This window comes from Aphelocoma coerulescens, chromosome 24 (assembly GCF_041296385.1).
Source record: "Aphelocoma coerulescens isolate FSJ_1873_10779 chromosome 24, UR_Acoe_1.0, whole genome shotgun sequence".
Lineage (NCBI taxonomy): Eukaryota > Metazoa > Chordata > Aves > Passeriformes > Corvidae > Aphelocoma > Aphelocoma coerulescens.
Genome location: NC_091037.1, coordinates 6,664,404 through 6,678,101, shown reverse-complemented (window position 1 = coordinate 6,678,101; position 13,698 = coordinate 6,664,404). Strand labels below are relative to the sequence as shown.

The 13,698-nt window shown below is 47.6% G+C and overlaps 1 protein-coding gene across 15 annotated transcripts in view; it reads left to right on the top strand.

Moving 5' to 3' along the window:
- ARHGAP32 (Rho GTPase activating protein 32) overlaps window positions 1–13,698 on the top strand; it is a 233,977-nt gene that overhangs the window by 60,296 nt on the left and 159,983 nt on the right. The window contains exon 1 of one of the 15 annotated variants that reach the window (XM_068994497.1): window positions 568–772. The exons of 13 other annotated variants lie outside the window; for them this stretch is intronic. In XM_068994497.1, the coding sequence (XP_068850598.1) occupies window positions 651–772 (122 nt within the window). In that variant the 5' untranslated portion in view covers window positions 568–650. Of the gene's footprint in view, window positions 1–567; window positions 773–1,515; window positions 1,766–13,698 lie in introns of those variants that run through there. One more of the 15 variants, XM_068994509.1, reaches the window with a different exon arrangement.

The window sequence follows — 13,698 nt, the reverse complement described above, 5'->3', positions numbered from 1 at the left end:
TGAACTAGAAATTGTAATAGCAGTTTTTACACAGCTCCTTTTCAAACTGGCTGCATAAACAGAGAAATAAATGAAGACTTACAAGTCTCCTCTGGGAACACAGTAAATATTACCCTGTTTTCCAAAAGGAGGAAGCAGAACAGTGAACACAATAATGTGATATATCCAAGGTTAACCAGTTGGCACAACTGGGAATAACTCCTGCTCTTATGGTCCTTAGTGGTCACTTGTTTAAGTGTTATTTAGGGGTCAGATCATGCAGGGCAGGTGAAAACATCCCTGCGTGGATCTGAGGGACCGGGATGGAGGTGCTCAGGACAAAGAGATGCCTTTTCCTCCTGCAGCCAGGAAAGGGTTACAGCTGAAATGCCTGTAGCAGCCTCGGGAAAACATGAATCGATGCTGCTGAGGGGAGGGCAGGATGGGAACCCAGACCCGCGAGCTGCCTTGTGCTTTTCCTTTATGAACACACCTTTGTGGGGGGGTTGCACCCGGGGCTCCGGAGCATCGCGGCGGGGCTGGCGCGGGAGCAGCCGCTGTCCCTTCCCCTTCCTTACCCCGGCACCTCCATCCCGCGGCTCCGTGTGCTCTGCTCGGTGCTCTGTGCTCTGCTCTGTGCTCTGCTCGGTGCTCTGGGCCGTACACGCAACATGGAGGGAGGGACCGGCGCCGCCGCCGCCTTCCCCCGCAGCCGCTCGGGCGCGCTCGCCGCGGGCTCCGCCGGAGCCGCAGCCGGAGCCGCAGCCGGGACCGGCCTCCATGGATCGCACAGGTCAGTGCCAGCCACAGCCCTCAGGACGCTCCTCCGGGACGAGCCTCCCTTCCCCTCCTTTATTTTAACCCTCGTCGATGGAGTGCTGAGACCGTGTCTCCGAGGGATGTAATTGTTTCACACTTGGTCAGAGCCGGCGATGCCTAATAAATATGTAGAGCGGGATTAAGGAAGGCGAACGTGGCGTTTCCACCCAGCAAATGCAAGTTCATTTTAATATTTGCTGTATTTTTAAACCCATGTAAATGACTGTGTGTCTTTTAAGTGGTTGAGCGTTTGAATGGAGAAAGGTTAATTGCCTGCTTCAGCCACATTACGCTGTGTAGCTCCCACCAGCATGGAGAAGGCAAAGTCTGATTTTGCATCCCGTCCTTTTTGTGAGAACAGTCCTTGAGGCATTTTCAGGTGAAGTGTGTGGAATGTGGTTATCAACATGACAGAAAATGCATTTTTTCTATTAAAAAATGCAGCAAACCCTGCGCATAGCAGAGCAGAGCACACAGTGTCTGCTTCGTGTGAAGGCAGCAATAGTCACAAGGGCTCTGTGCTGAGTATTTTTTTCCTTTCTAATGGATAACTAAGAGCTGTTGATAGGATATGGGTTTAGGAGTGATAGTTCTGGAGGGCCAGGTTATCATGTGTGTGTCGTTAAAATTCTTGTGGAATGAGGCAGTGCTGATTATCTTCATGGCAAATCATCTCCTTCACCCTGGGCTCGGGTTTGTGCTGTGGCTGATAGGAAATGTGCCTGGTGCTATTGCAGTTCAACTGGGATTTTCTACTTCAGGGCTGAGAGTGAACAAATATTTACTAGTGAGGAAAAAAAGGAGGGAGCTGTAGACCCAGTATCATTTAAAATTTGCTGTTACCACCTACCTGGGTTACAGATCAAGGCAGTTTTACCACACCAGAAGTTATTTATGAACCAAGGTGCCTGGAGCTGGAGACGCAGGTTCTTCTTTCACTGTTTAACACATTATCAACAAAGTCTTGGTAATTTATGCTGACTCCTCCTACTTCACTTACCCTGCCAGAAACTGAAGGAGAGTAGCTCCTACCAGCACTGCAACATTTCTTTGAATTTGTCTGTGTTTTCTTTCTTCCTTGAAGTATTTATCCTTAGGAAAGCTGCTGCTGGATATCTCTCATTGTTTGACTTGGGTACTGTGAGAAAGGTAGTTGGAAAATTTTGGTTCCTCGTACTTAGAAACAAAACTGTATTTAAAAATTAACTGTGCCTTGTGTGCTAATGCTGAAGGCTTTACACTCCCCAGCTTCATCATGGAAAAAGCACAAAATGTAATAAATTGGCAGTGTGTTGTCACCCAAGGATAGAGCCACATGCTTGCCAGAGCAGATTTTGTAAATAGGAGCTACAGGATTTGTGTTTGGTGTGAATTCCCTTGGGAACAGGAGCTCTGGTATTTGTGAGAAGCTGGCAATGTCAGTATGTGCAGTATGAGGTTTCTGGCTGAAGACAGACAAAGTTTAGCAGTGGTTTGATAAAATCTATGCAGTTTTCCTCCAAATGGCTCTTGTCATCCACAAAGTCTGCAGATTAAATAGGTTTTGGTTCCGGCAGTGACATCCCCTCTTTTTGTCACTTGTGCAGAGAGTCCAGAGTATGACAGAACTCTGGATGAGCTTATTATGGTTGCCTCTCTGAAGGCAGATCTCTTGCTCATGTCCTGCCTTTCAGAACAGAGATAAAATTGGTATTGTTTTTTAGAAGCAAAGCTTGCATTTAACAGGATTATAGGAGTATTTTTAACTTTCTGCTTTTACTCCAGTGCTCCTGATGGATGCTTGGAGTGCGGGGAGATTGCTGGTTATTGATGTCAGAGTGAATGTGCTGTGCTGATTCAGATTTTCTCCAGGAAAAATGTCCTTTTCTGAGTGGCACATCCAAGGGTTGCAGAGTCCCTGCCCTACCCATAACAGTGGCTTTGGGGCTGGGGGGAAGAGGGACAGAAAGCAGCAGTGTTGCAGGGCAGTGGCTGGGAGGACAGGGACAGAGCCGAGGGCATTCCCGGGATGGGGAACATCTTCCAAGCCAGGCTGGGGATTGGTGTTTGGGGTTGGTGCTCGGCACAGGCAGCTTGGGGTGACCTGGGTGTCACGGCGTGTCCTCTGCTCTGGCTGAGCTGCCTCTCCTCCTGACCTCTGAGCGCCCTCCAGCTCCAGCACACAGCTTTCCCAGGCTCCGGCCCCCCGGGATGCTTTCCGTGGAAAAAACCCCTCGTTTTGTCTTATTCAGGGAGGGGACAGTTTTATCAGAGCATTGGTGAGCACGTCCTTGGCTCCCTCGGGTCTTTTTGTAACAACCAGTGTAACAATGTCCTGTGTGACATATCCTCGGTATTTATATCAAAAATACAGAAATAATCATTTAATCCCCCTTTGTCGAGCTTTTTGGTTTAATCTTTCTTTGTGTTAAACCATGTTTCTCATTATTTGATATTTTGTGAAAACTTCATGCCCTGGTGTCAGGGACCACAGTTTCATCTTGTGATGTTCTGCTCCTGATAGTCGTCATTAAAGGGAATTAAATCCCTTAGTTTTCACCTGTGTTGAAAAAAGGAATGTTATTCCCAGCTTCCATTCAGTTGTCAGCCTGAAGAAAAGAGAAAAAAAAAAAAACCCACAGAATCCCTGGTGAAAAGGAGAAATAAGGTGACTTTGAAAGGGTGGATGTGATGGTCAGAAGGCAGGAGAACTGGGATGGGATCTGAGCTTCCCAGTCCTGAGGATAATGGCCAAAGCGGGCAGCTCGTTAGCTGTTGAGTCAGAGCAGGGCAGGCTCCGGTGTGTTTTCATGTAAAAAGCAAAACCAGGCAGATATACACCTTTTGTGTGTGTTTTTGAATATTGGGAATAGTGACAGGATGCAGTGGCAGGGGCTGAGGAGGAGTGGGCATTTCTAGAATTCCATCCAGCTCCTGGGGATGGAGTGGTGCAGCTGCTCAGCTGCTCGCTCTTGAGCATTTGTTGAAGGAGGCTGTGTGTGTACTGTTTCTGGAGCTTGCAAACATGCCTGAATTGGGGATCCAGAAAGAAGCTGAAGTATAACCCTCAGCACCTGGGTGCATTTCACACTCCCAGCTGCACCTTTGGCTGGTGGGAAGATCCAGTGTGATTTAGAGTGGGGATGACAGGAGAAGGAGGGCAGGAATTTGAACTTGGTGCCTTGCTTTAAAGTGCCGTTTATATTCCAGCTTCTCTTAGATCCCGTGTTCGCTCCTTCTGAAAGTGTGACTTTGGAATTAGTTATCTCAGCACCTCTGGAGACACCTTGGAGGTGATGTGACACCTGCTTTTCCATCAGTTGCCTTTCCTTATGCAATCCACATCTAATCTAGTTTGCTTCCTCCTCTGGGTAAAACAGCAGTAAAAGTGCAGTACTTGCTCAAAGATCTGTTCCAGTTTCCCTTCAGTCTGCTCCGAGGAGCTCTGTAGTGGCAGAGGCCACCCTTGGTTGCGAGGGGCACTGGCTGTATTGGGCAGAGCCAGGTGTGCCCAGGAGCAGGCTGGATGTGCTGGATCATCCGTGTCAGATTATTGTGTTTATAAAGGGTTGGGCCTTGCCTCTCCCGTCAGCAGCTCCCACAGCTGACTGAACTGAAGCACCCAGAGGTGACAGAGCATTGCTGCTCCTTGGGTTACAGATTTACTTCAGGGTCACTGCGAGGCTCCTCCAAGGTCTAAATTCTCCAGTTAATCCAGATTGGGGAAGGACTTCTAACCTGACACTTCCCATAATGTTAAAGACCAGAAAGCCCTTGTCCAAGAGCATTGATGAGAGTTTAACTCAGCTCTTCTTTTCTTGCTTCAGACAGTTCAAGCTGGGGACAGTTTTAGCAGGGGGATCCTGTGGCTTTTCTGGAGTAAGAGATGATGTTTTCCTGGACATGGGCAGTGCTGGTGGTTGCTTTCTCCTGGCAGATGGATTTAGGGCAGTGTGCAGCCCTGGTGGGGTTTAACCACCCTTGGAAGGGGCAGTTCTGTGGCTGTGACTCCTCACTGGATCCGGATCACCGGGTGCGTGTCCCTGTTTGAGTGTGACACTAATGAACACCGGCGGGCTGGGCTTTCTCCCTTTCCTTGTGCATTATACAGAGATTTTCCTATTCACAGGGCTACTGAATAGTCAAGGATTTCTTAGCATTTCCCCCCCCCCAGGGTTTATAAATTAGTGCTCCAGATCTTGTTCAGGACTGGAATGTGGCAGATGAGATTTCAGCTCTTAAGGAGTATTTTAACCGTGCAAACAGGCTTGATTTTCTGGCCACTTGTTTTCATTTGTGTATTTCAGAAGGTTTTGTCCTTTTAAAAGTGAAACATAACAAGATATCACACAAACCCTTTTCAGAAATAATAAATACAGTATTTCCAAGCCTTTTCAGTCTGCTGTTCTCTGTGCATTTGCTCTTACTGATACTTCAGTGGAACAGCTTTGCTTGCTGTATGAGATAAATGTCATTTGTAAATGTGCAGTGTATCTCTTTGCAGTGTTCAATGTCACTGTGCTGGCTTCTGTTTTGGGAGCGTAAATGTGCTGGGCCAGTGCATGCCATGCTTTAAAAAAAATTATTTACATAAAATATCCACCTATTTAAGTTGGAAATATCCAACTATTTTAAGTGCATATGCCTACAGAGGCTGTGTGAAAATCTGTTTGTGTTCTAATAAAGAGTGCTAGGAGAAAGCTTTTGACAACCCAAAGTCCATGCAATTGAGAGTCAAAAGGTAAATAAAAAGAGCAGTTAACTACTTGGTACATTTTTTGTCACAGTTTCTGAGCAAATCTCATAATTTGGAGTGATGGGAAGAAGGACCATGACCATATTTTCATGTTTTCCTTTAGCAGGACTTGGAATGGCATCAAACACCCAGCAAACCCCTTGCTACAGGTGAAATTAGAGTGGGTTTTGACCTTGGGCATCTGTCCTAACAAATTTGATACTACGTGTTTGATACTCAGGCACTCTCCTGTGAGGGTAAAGGCAGTGACACCTCTTAACATCCCTTTGCATCAGCAAAATCTACTGCGAAACCAACTCTTGGTGGTGTCAGCCCAGGGAACAGCCAGAGTGTAGGAGCAGATCTGAGCCTCTTCTGTGGTTAAAGTGGTCTCATTTGGAGCACTGAGAGAGGAGCAGGCTGGCTGGAGGGCTTGCCTCGCCAGAAACAAGGCATGGCTTGTGAAAAATAGAGCAAGAAAGGAAACTGCACCAGTGTCTTCATCTTGCAGGGTCTCATCCAATGCTCAGTGTTGACAGCTTCCCTTAAAGGGACTTTCCCAGCTCCCTGTGCTACCAGGAGAGCTGCTTCTGGGCACACATGAGAACACTTAGATTTTCAGGGGCTGGGAATCTCCATCCCCTATTAATGGTGGGGGGGAAATAAGGCCAGCACACACCAGATACCAATTTCAGAGGATGGTTGTTCTTAAATCCTGGTATTTGTGGTTGCAGAGAGCCTTTAAATTCGTGCCCTGAAAGTTAACCAAAGCTGTGTTGACTTTTTTCATGTACAAACGAATTTGTTTAATACTGCCATGGTTGCTCATAGCTTTTTGCAGGAGCAATATAATGAGATTAACAAGCCTCTGATCACTTCCATATCTGATCCTCAAATCCCCCAGGGAAGCTGTGGAAGTGTCAGAGCTCTGCTGCTCATGTGTGGGGGCTGCTCTGGCAAAGCCCAGTTATCCTTTATGGGACACGTTGGGATGTGGTTGCTGGGATGGTGGAGGAGCTGAGCTTCCATCTGCAGCCTTGGAGCCAGCGTGAGTTTGGGAAACAGAGCAGAGCTGCTGAGGCTGCCAGCCAGGGGTTCATTACTGGAAAGAAAAGACAAACACCCCCTCCTTCCCCCCGCCGGACTCGGAGAGGGAAGCAAGTTTCATAGGGAGATAATTGCGCTACTGGAAAAACTGCTGTGACAGCTCCCAGCACCACAAGTGGAGTTCTTGTGGGGAAAAAGCCTTGTTAGACATACCAATTCCTTCCCTTTTCTCCCAGTTAATGGGCTGTGCAGGCACAGTGTTGTCCTGGAGCACTGGGAACTTCCTTACCTCCTCGCCTTGGCTTTCCTTGCCAGCTTCACCCTAATGAAGTTTGTTGTTTCTAATGAAGTTTGTTGTTTTAAAATGACACACTGCATGGTCTGGTTTGGGAATGCAGATGGACACCTGAATTATATTTTCCCCTGCTTATAAAAGCATCCATGGTTGATTGCTTCTGAGTGCAAAATGGGAAGCTTTTTCTTTAAAACAGAACCTAAATGAAGAAGAACTCTCACAGTTTCTGTGTGCATATATATATACATATATAAAAGCAGCAAAAAATGAACCAAAACTCCAACTCAGTATTAATTGTGAAGCTGTGTTGTGCTCCTGGGTTTTGTTTATGCAGTGTTTTTAGCCTTGTTGAGGTGATAATAGTTTCGTCACACACTTCATGGAAACCCTGCCCGAATCTCTGTGTTAGATCTCCCTGGACATCTCCCCAGCTTACAGCCCATTCTGTGCAAAGTCCATGCCTCATTTTAATTAATTTCCCCCAGTTTCCCAGTGGTGTCTCTGCTGTTGACAAAATCGGTTTTTCCCCAGTTCTGGAGCAGCAGAACCTTGGTGGAGATGTTGCTTTTTCCCTTGTGTGCAGGACTGATGACTTGCAGGAATAATACAGCTTTTCTCCACACTTCAGTGTTAACAAATATTGCAGACACACAAATCACACAAAAACCTTTTCTCCAGCAAATGTCCCTGGGTTTGAGCACATTCTCCCTTTTCAGTGCTTGACCACACATGGAACTTCTCAGGAGCAGCTGCTCACAAATAATTCCAGATGCCGACAGACCCTGAATACAATGTTCTGTTTTGTATTGGGCCTGTTTGTGCTGACCTTTTCCAATCCCTTTTCTTGCTTTTTAGGCTCAGGATCACCTCTTTGCGCATTTAAAATTCATATTCAAGACACTTTAAAATCTCAAAACTCACAGACAAAAGGCAAAATTCCTTTTATTTGTTGTTCTGTTCTCTCCATTTGGGGCTGGCAGACAGAAGGTGCTGGCTGCTGCTGTCACTGTTCCTTTAGCAAGAATTGTGGGATTTGCAGGGTCTGCAGAGCTGTTGGGTGTGCAAACAACATCAATCCTGGTCTTGGCTTTGCTGCATATGAATTTCAGGAGAGAATTTTATTCCTCTGAGAATTTGTTACTCAGTTAAAATGCTGAGATTGGAAACATTGGCAGGGGGAAATCCGAGCCACGTGGCCACAGGACTCTGTGAAGATAAAGATTTCCCTCCAAGGAATATTGAATTCAGCTCCTTGATTCTGATTTTCCTCATTTCTCATGTCTTGTTCGGTGGGGGAATGCCAGAGCAGGAGTGGTTACAAACGTGGTGAATTAGTTTCAGGTGAGTCCACGTGCAGTCAGTGAGCAGTGGAGTTTGTGCCTGACTGCGCTGCCACAGGAGCAGCCAGGAAAGCCCCACAAGGGCAGGGCTGGAACCTCGGGCCCTGTGTGAGGAGCAGCAGGAGCAGGGCTGCCAGCTGGAATGCAGCTGTGCTGGATCTGGGCCTGGTGCTGAGCCCTGCCAGCAGCAGAGCCCTGAGTTCTCACCCTCGGCTGAGGCAGAAGGGGCTCAGCCCCTGGGCTGGCGGGGCTGCAGGGAAGGGCTTTCAACCTGCTGCTGTGAAGATGAGTTTTGTGTGGGTCCAGAAAGCCAGCACGGGTTAACTTGCAGCCAGAGGACCCAAAAAGGAGTGTATTTATGCAGAATGAATGGTTCCACGGGTTCTCAGTGGCTCTGCTCCCTGTGCTCTAGCAGCAATGTGCTTCGGAACAACTCTGGAACAACTCCTGCCTCCTGGAGCACCCCCGGAGAGAGCAGGGTACCACTCAGGGGTTTTACCACGCACTTTTCCTCTGGATTCTGTGGAGACAGCTTTAATGACACATGAGGAATGTTCTGTAAATGCAGATTTCAGTGGCTTGAGAACAATGGTGGAAGCACACCCTGCTGGTTCATGGGGTGGGAACCTCCTCCTGGGCCTTTGCAGCACTTTCTGCTCCTTTGAGCAGTAGGAAGGATGTTAAAAATTATGTATTTGGGTGCTAATGGCACCTAGCTGTGATGGCAAATTGCTGGAAAACGTTACTAAAAGGCGAAAAGTTCAAGCTGAGTTAGTAAACTATTTTTCTGGTTTTTATTTGACTCTCTTCATGCCTTATAAACTCACCTCTTCACACCCTGTGAACTCTGCTCTTCACACTTAATAAACCATCGTGGCAGAAATTAACAACAGAAAATTCCAGTGTATTTTCAGTTCTGAGTTTTCTTTGTGTTCAGTCCTCAGATCTGTGTACAGTGGGGTTAATTCTCCTGGCAAATAGCACAACCAGGCATTGGAAGGGAAAAAGTATTTGGAGTAATATGAGGTAATCATGTATTTTCTATTCTTCCTTCACAAGTGCTGCATTGGCAGATCTGACTGGCTTTTGGAGCAGCTGTTAGATCAAGAATGAGATAAAGCTGGGTGAAGGAGAGGGCCTGTCTCAGAGCTGCCATGCAGTGCTGTGAGGAGAATGCAGTACCTTTGGGACAGACTAAAAATTACTGAAATTACGTGTATACACAAGGGTAGAGTGGAAAAGATAAATGCAGTTGCATATGCTGCATCTCCTCCCCTCCCTTTCCCTTTCCCTTTCCCTTCCCCTTCCCCTTCCCCTTCCCCTTCCCCTTCCCCTTCCCCTTCCCTCCTTCCCCTTCCCCCCTTCCCCTTCCCCTTCCCCTTCCCCTTCCCCTTCCCCTTCCCCCCTTCCCCTTCCCCCCTTCCCCTTCCCCCCTTCCCCCTTTCCCCCTTCCCCCTTTCCCCCTTCCCCCTTTCCCCCTTCCCCTTTCCCCCTTCCCCTTTCCCCCTTCCCCTTTCCCCCTTCCCCTTTCCCCCTTCCCCCTTCCCCCTTCCCCTTTCCCCTTTCCCCCTTTCCCCCTTTCCCCCTTTCCCCCTTTCCCCCTTTCCCCCTTTCCCCCTTTCCCCCTTTCCCCCTTCCCCCTTCCCCTTTCCCCTTTCCTCCTTCCCCCTTCCCCTTTCCCCCTTCCCCTTTCCCCCTTCCCCTTTCCCCCTTCCCCTTTCCCCCTTCCCCTTTCCCCCTTCCCCTTCCCCCCTTCCCCCTTCCCCCTTCCCCCTTTCCCCCTTCCCCTTTCCCCCTTCCCCTTTCCCCCTTCCCCTTTCCCCCTTCCCCTTTCCCCCTTCCCCTTTCCCCTTTCCCCTTTCCCCCTTCCCCCTTCCCCTTTCCCCTTTCCTCCTTCCCCTTTTCCACTTCCCCCTTCCCCTTTCCCCCTTCCCCTTTCCCCTTTCCCCTTTCCCCTTTCCCCTTTCCCCCTTCCCCTTCCCCCTTTCCCCTTCCCCCTTTCCCCCTTTCCCCTTTCTCCTTTTCCCCTTTCCCCTTTCCCCTTTCCCCTTTCCCCCTTTCCCCTTTCCCCTTTCCCCTTTCCCCTTTCCCCTTTCCCCTTTCCCCCTTTCCCCTTTCCCCTTTCCCCTTTCCCCTTTCCCCCTTTCCCCCTTTCCCCCTTTCCCCCTTCCCCTTTCCCCCTTTCCCCCTTCCCCCTTTCCCCCTTTCCCCTTTCCCCCTTCCCCTTTCCCCCTTCCCCCTTCCCCTTTCCCTTTGGGAATGGAAAACAAGTCCATGAGTGGAAGCAGTATGGATTTCTCCTTTATGTACTTCTTTCATTTTTCTACTGCAGTGAACTGACCTTTTATAAGGTTGCACTTGGGCCTAAAATTCGTTTGGTTAAAACATGTTCCTGTCATCTCCCAGGCAGGGTTTTGGCTTTTCCTCTGCCTGTTGATGTTGAATTTCCTCTGCCCAGGGCCCGTTGATGTTGAAATTCCTCTGCCTGTGGCTACCTCAGGGGAGAGGAGCCAAGGGTCCCTGTGGTCCAGCACTGACTCCTGGCCCTGAGCATGAGCAGAGGGAGCAAACTTCATTTCTGCTCCCAAAGACTCATTTTAAAGAAATGATGACCTTTTATGGTGATTTTTCATCTGTGGTAGGACTGACCCCTCCAGCATTCAAAAAACAGCAATCAAGTTACTGAAAATCACAAGTCTGTTTTTAAAACTGATGCTTTGCAAGGTGTGCTTTGATTATAATTTTATTTGCCCTCCAGTTGAGTTTTGAAGTTCAAGATGGGTCATGTTGTTCACCTTTCCTCCACAAGATAATTTAATAATTATACTGAAAACTGAGAATATTTCATTACTATTTGACTCCATCATTGGAGCTTTGAAAATATGAAATGCTGAGAGATCTGCAGTGAAATGGTGAGAAATTCTAACATTGTTTTAATGTGCTTATATCAAGGTCATGGCCAGTCCTAGGGACATTTGTACGGGTCTTGTAAGTCCTGGGAGTTGGTCTGGCAGTAAAAAATATTTCCCCATTTCTCCTCAGCTCCTTGAAAACCAGCAGCAGGGCATTTTTTCTGCATGTATGTATATAAATGTGCACACCTTTCCTGTTCTCTTTGGAGAGGATTTTAAGTACAACTTCACACAGAATTGTGAGGTTCTGTGGCAGCATCTCCTGCTCTGTGTAGGGCTTTATAAATATTTGCAGAGGACCAGCAGGTAACCTCATCTTCCCTTCTGCCTGGGTCAAGGGGGAGTTCCAGGTACTGGAAGAGGCACTGGGATAATGTTCCCTGCCTTGTAGAGTTACTCTGTGCCTCCCACAGGGAAATGACAGCAACATGGATCTGTAATTTTTGATTATTTTTGTGTATCCTGTTGAAATAACTGAAATACCACCTTGACTTTGGGGTGTGTAACGTTTCATGAACTCCTCAGCATCACAGGGAGAAAAGGTGCTGCTCTGCCTGATGCAGACTTTGTAAATGAGATTTTGGATCTGATTACAGCTAACAAGGAATGGACACTGGATATGGCATTGGAAACAGACACCCACAGATGTAAAGCCCTTGCTGCTGCCCACACAGGATGTTTAATTAGTACCTGGCTCCTTTTGAATCAGGATGTGCCTCTGCTTAGGGAACATTTTTGACAAATCCCCAGTGGCTCATAAAAGAACAGAAGGGAAAGTTTTTGGCCCATTCTCTCTTGTGCAGACACAGAATTTCCTTGGTGCCTGCTAAGGACAAAGCAAAGTCTGGGTGCACAGAAACAGGAAGGCTCATAGGAAATAACCTCAGACTGCTGCTTCCTGGCAAAAAGGAGTTGTGCAATTGTGGTTGAAATGCGTGCTGTGGTGTTGGATGGAGTTTGGAGGTGTCACCTGCTGAGCTCTCTGTGCTCCAGCCCCTTTGGCTGCCAAGTCATGTGTGGGGAGCTCTGGCCAGAGTGTTGATATTCCTGCAGTAGCTGGGGCTTTAGAGGTGTTTTATCATCATCCATCAGGTTCTGGAAGTGCTGATCAAGAGGGAGCTCAGTCACCTGTGCAGCACAGGGAGCAAGGAGGAAATACTGGTTTGGGAAGAAGCTCTCATGGTGTTCAGCACTGTTAGAGAGAGGGAATATTGAAACAGAAACTGCAGCTCCTTCTGGGTACTTGTTTGCCCACTCTTGATTTTACCTGTGCATGTGTTTCATAAAGGTTGGGATATGACTCTCTTTGGAGAAATAAGGAATTCAAAGGAAGCCAACAGCCAATGAGTGCATTAGAATATGTCCAGGTGTGTACTTTGATGGGTGAAATATTCTTGCTTTTGCTGGTGCTATAAATAAAGTATTTATAAGGCTAGTGATGCCTTGTCACTCAAACATCCTTTCCCAAACATCCCCCCTTTCCCAGCTATCCTAAAACACTCCCTAAGTCAGTAAATCAGAGAAACAGCACCCACTGATGTTTGACACTTTCTGTGCCGACAGAACAGGAAGAACAAGCACACCAAGGGATACCTTTTGCCACTGTCATGAACCTCAGAACTTCATAAAAATCATGCTTTTTGCTACTTGAGTGTGCTAACAGAAGTGAATTGACCCTGGCTGGCTCTCTGCAGAAATGAGTGTGTGGCAGCATGTCAGGGGAAAACAAATCATCAGACCTGAGAAGGGGGCTGGTTCCCTGTTTGCTGTCACCATTCCTGGCTGTGGTGCTTTGTGTGCAGAGGATTGGTGCTGGCTGTTTGTGGGAGCTGGGAAAGGGGGAAGTGTTGGCATGGTGTGAGTGTGGCCTAGCAGGAAGCTTCACGTGCAGACACATTTTGTGTGGTAGGAAGTCTTCTGTTCTAGGTGTGCACTGGATCCGTTTGCAATGGAAAATAAAATCGTGTTGTTTTTAGAGAACATATTTAATTACTGCTGCACTTACAATAAAACCAGTGTGTTGAAAGCTTTAATTATATAATGGCAATACAAAAAGATATCAATCTCCATTCAGGAGCAGAAATGTTTGTCTTTTTTACTAACTGTGCTCTCTCCTGTGAGTTTTCCATGACATAATGGGAGGCATCAGGTCTGGATGGTGTTGCCTGCTCAGTTACTGCATAAAATATAAAGCAGAGCAGGCTTGAAGAGGTCACTTACATAATTTAGAGATCACTTAGGTTTTGCTTGAAGGACTTACATGGTTAAATTGAAGATCCTGGAGTGCTGGGAGAAGGGAGAATGGCTTCTGCTGCCAGTGGGCAGGGTTGGATGGGATATTGGGGAAAAATTCTTCCCTGTCAGGGTGGAAGGCCGTGGCACAGGGTGCCCAGAGAAGCTGTTGCTGTCCCATCCCTGGAAGTGTCCAAGGCCAGGGGCTTGGAGCACCCTGTTCTGGTGGAAGGTGTCCCTGTCTGTGGCAGAGGGTGACACTGAGTGGTCTTTAAGCTCCCTCCCAACCCAACCCATTTTGTGTTTCCATGGTTTATGAAATGTTTTTCCAAATAAGGAAAAAATATTTTAAGAAACCCG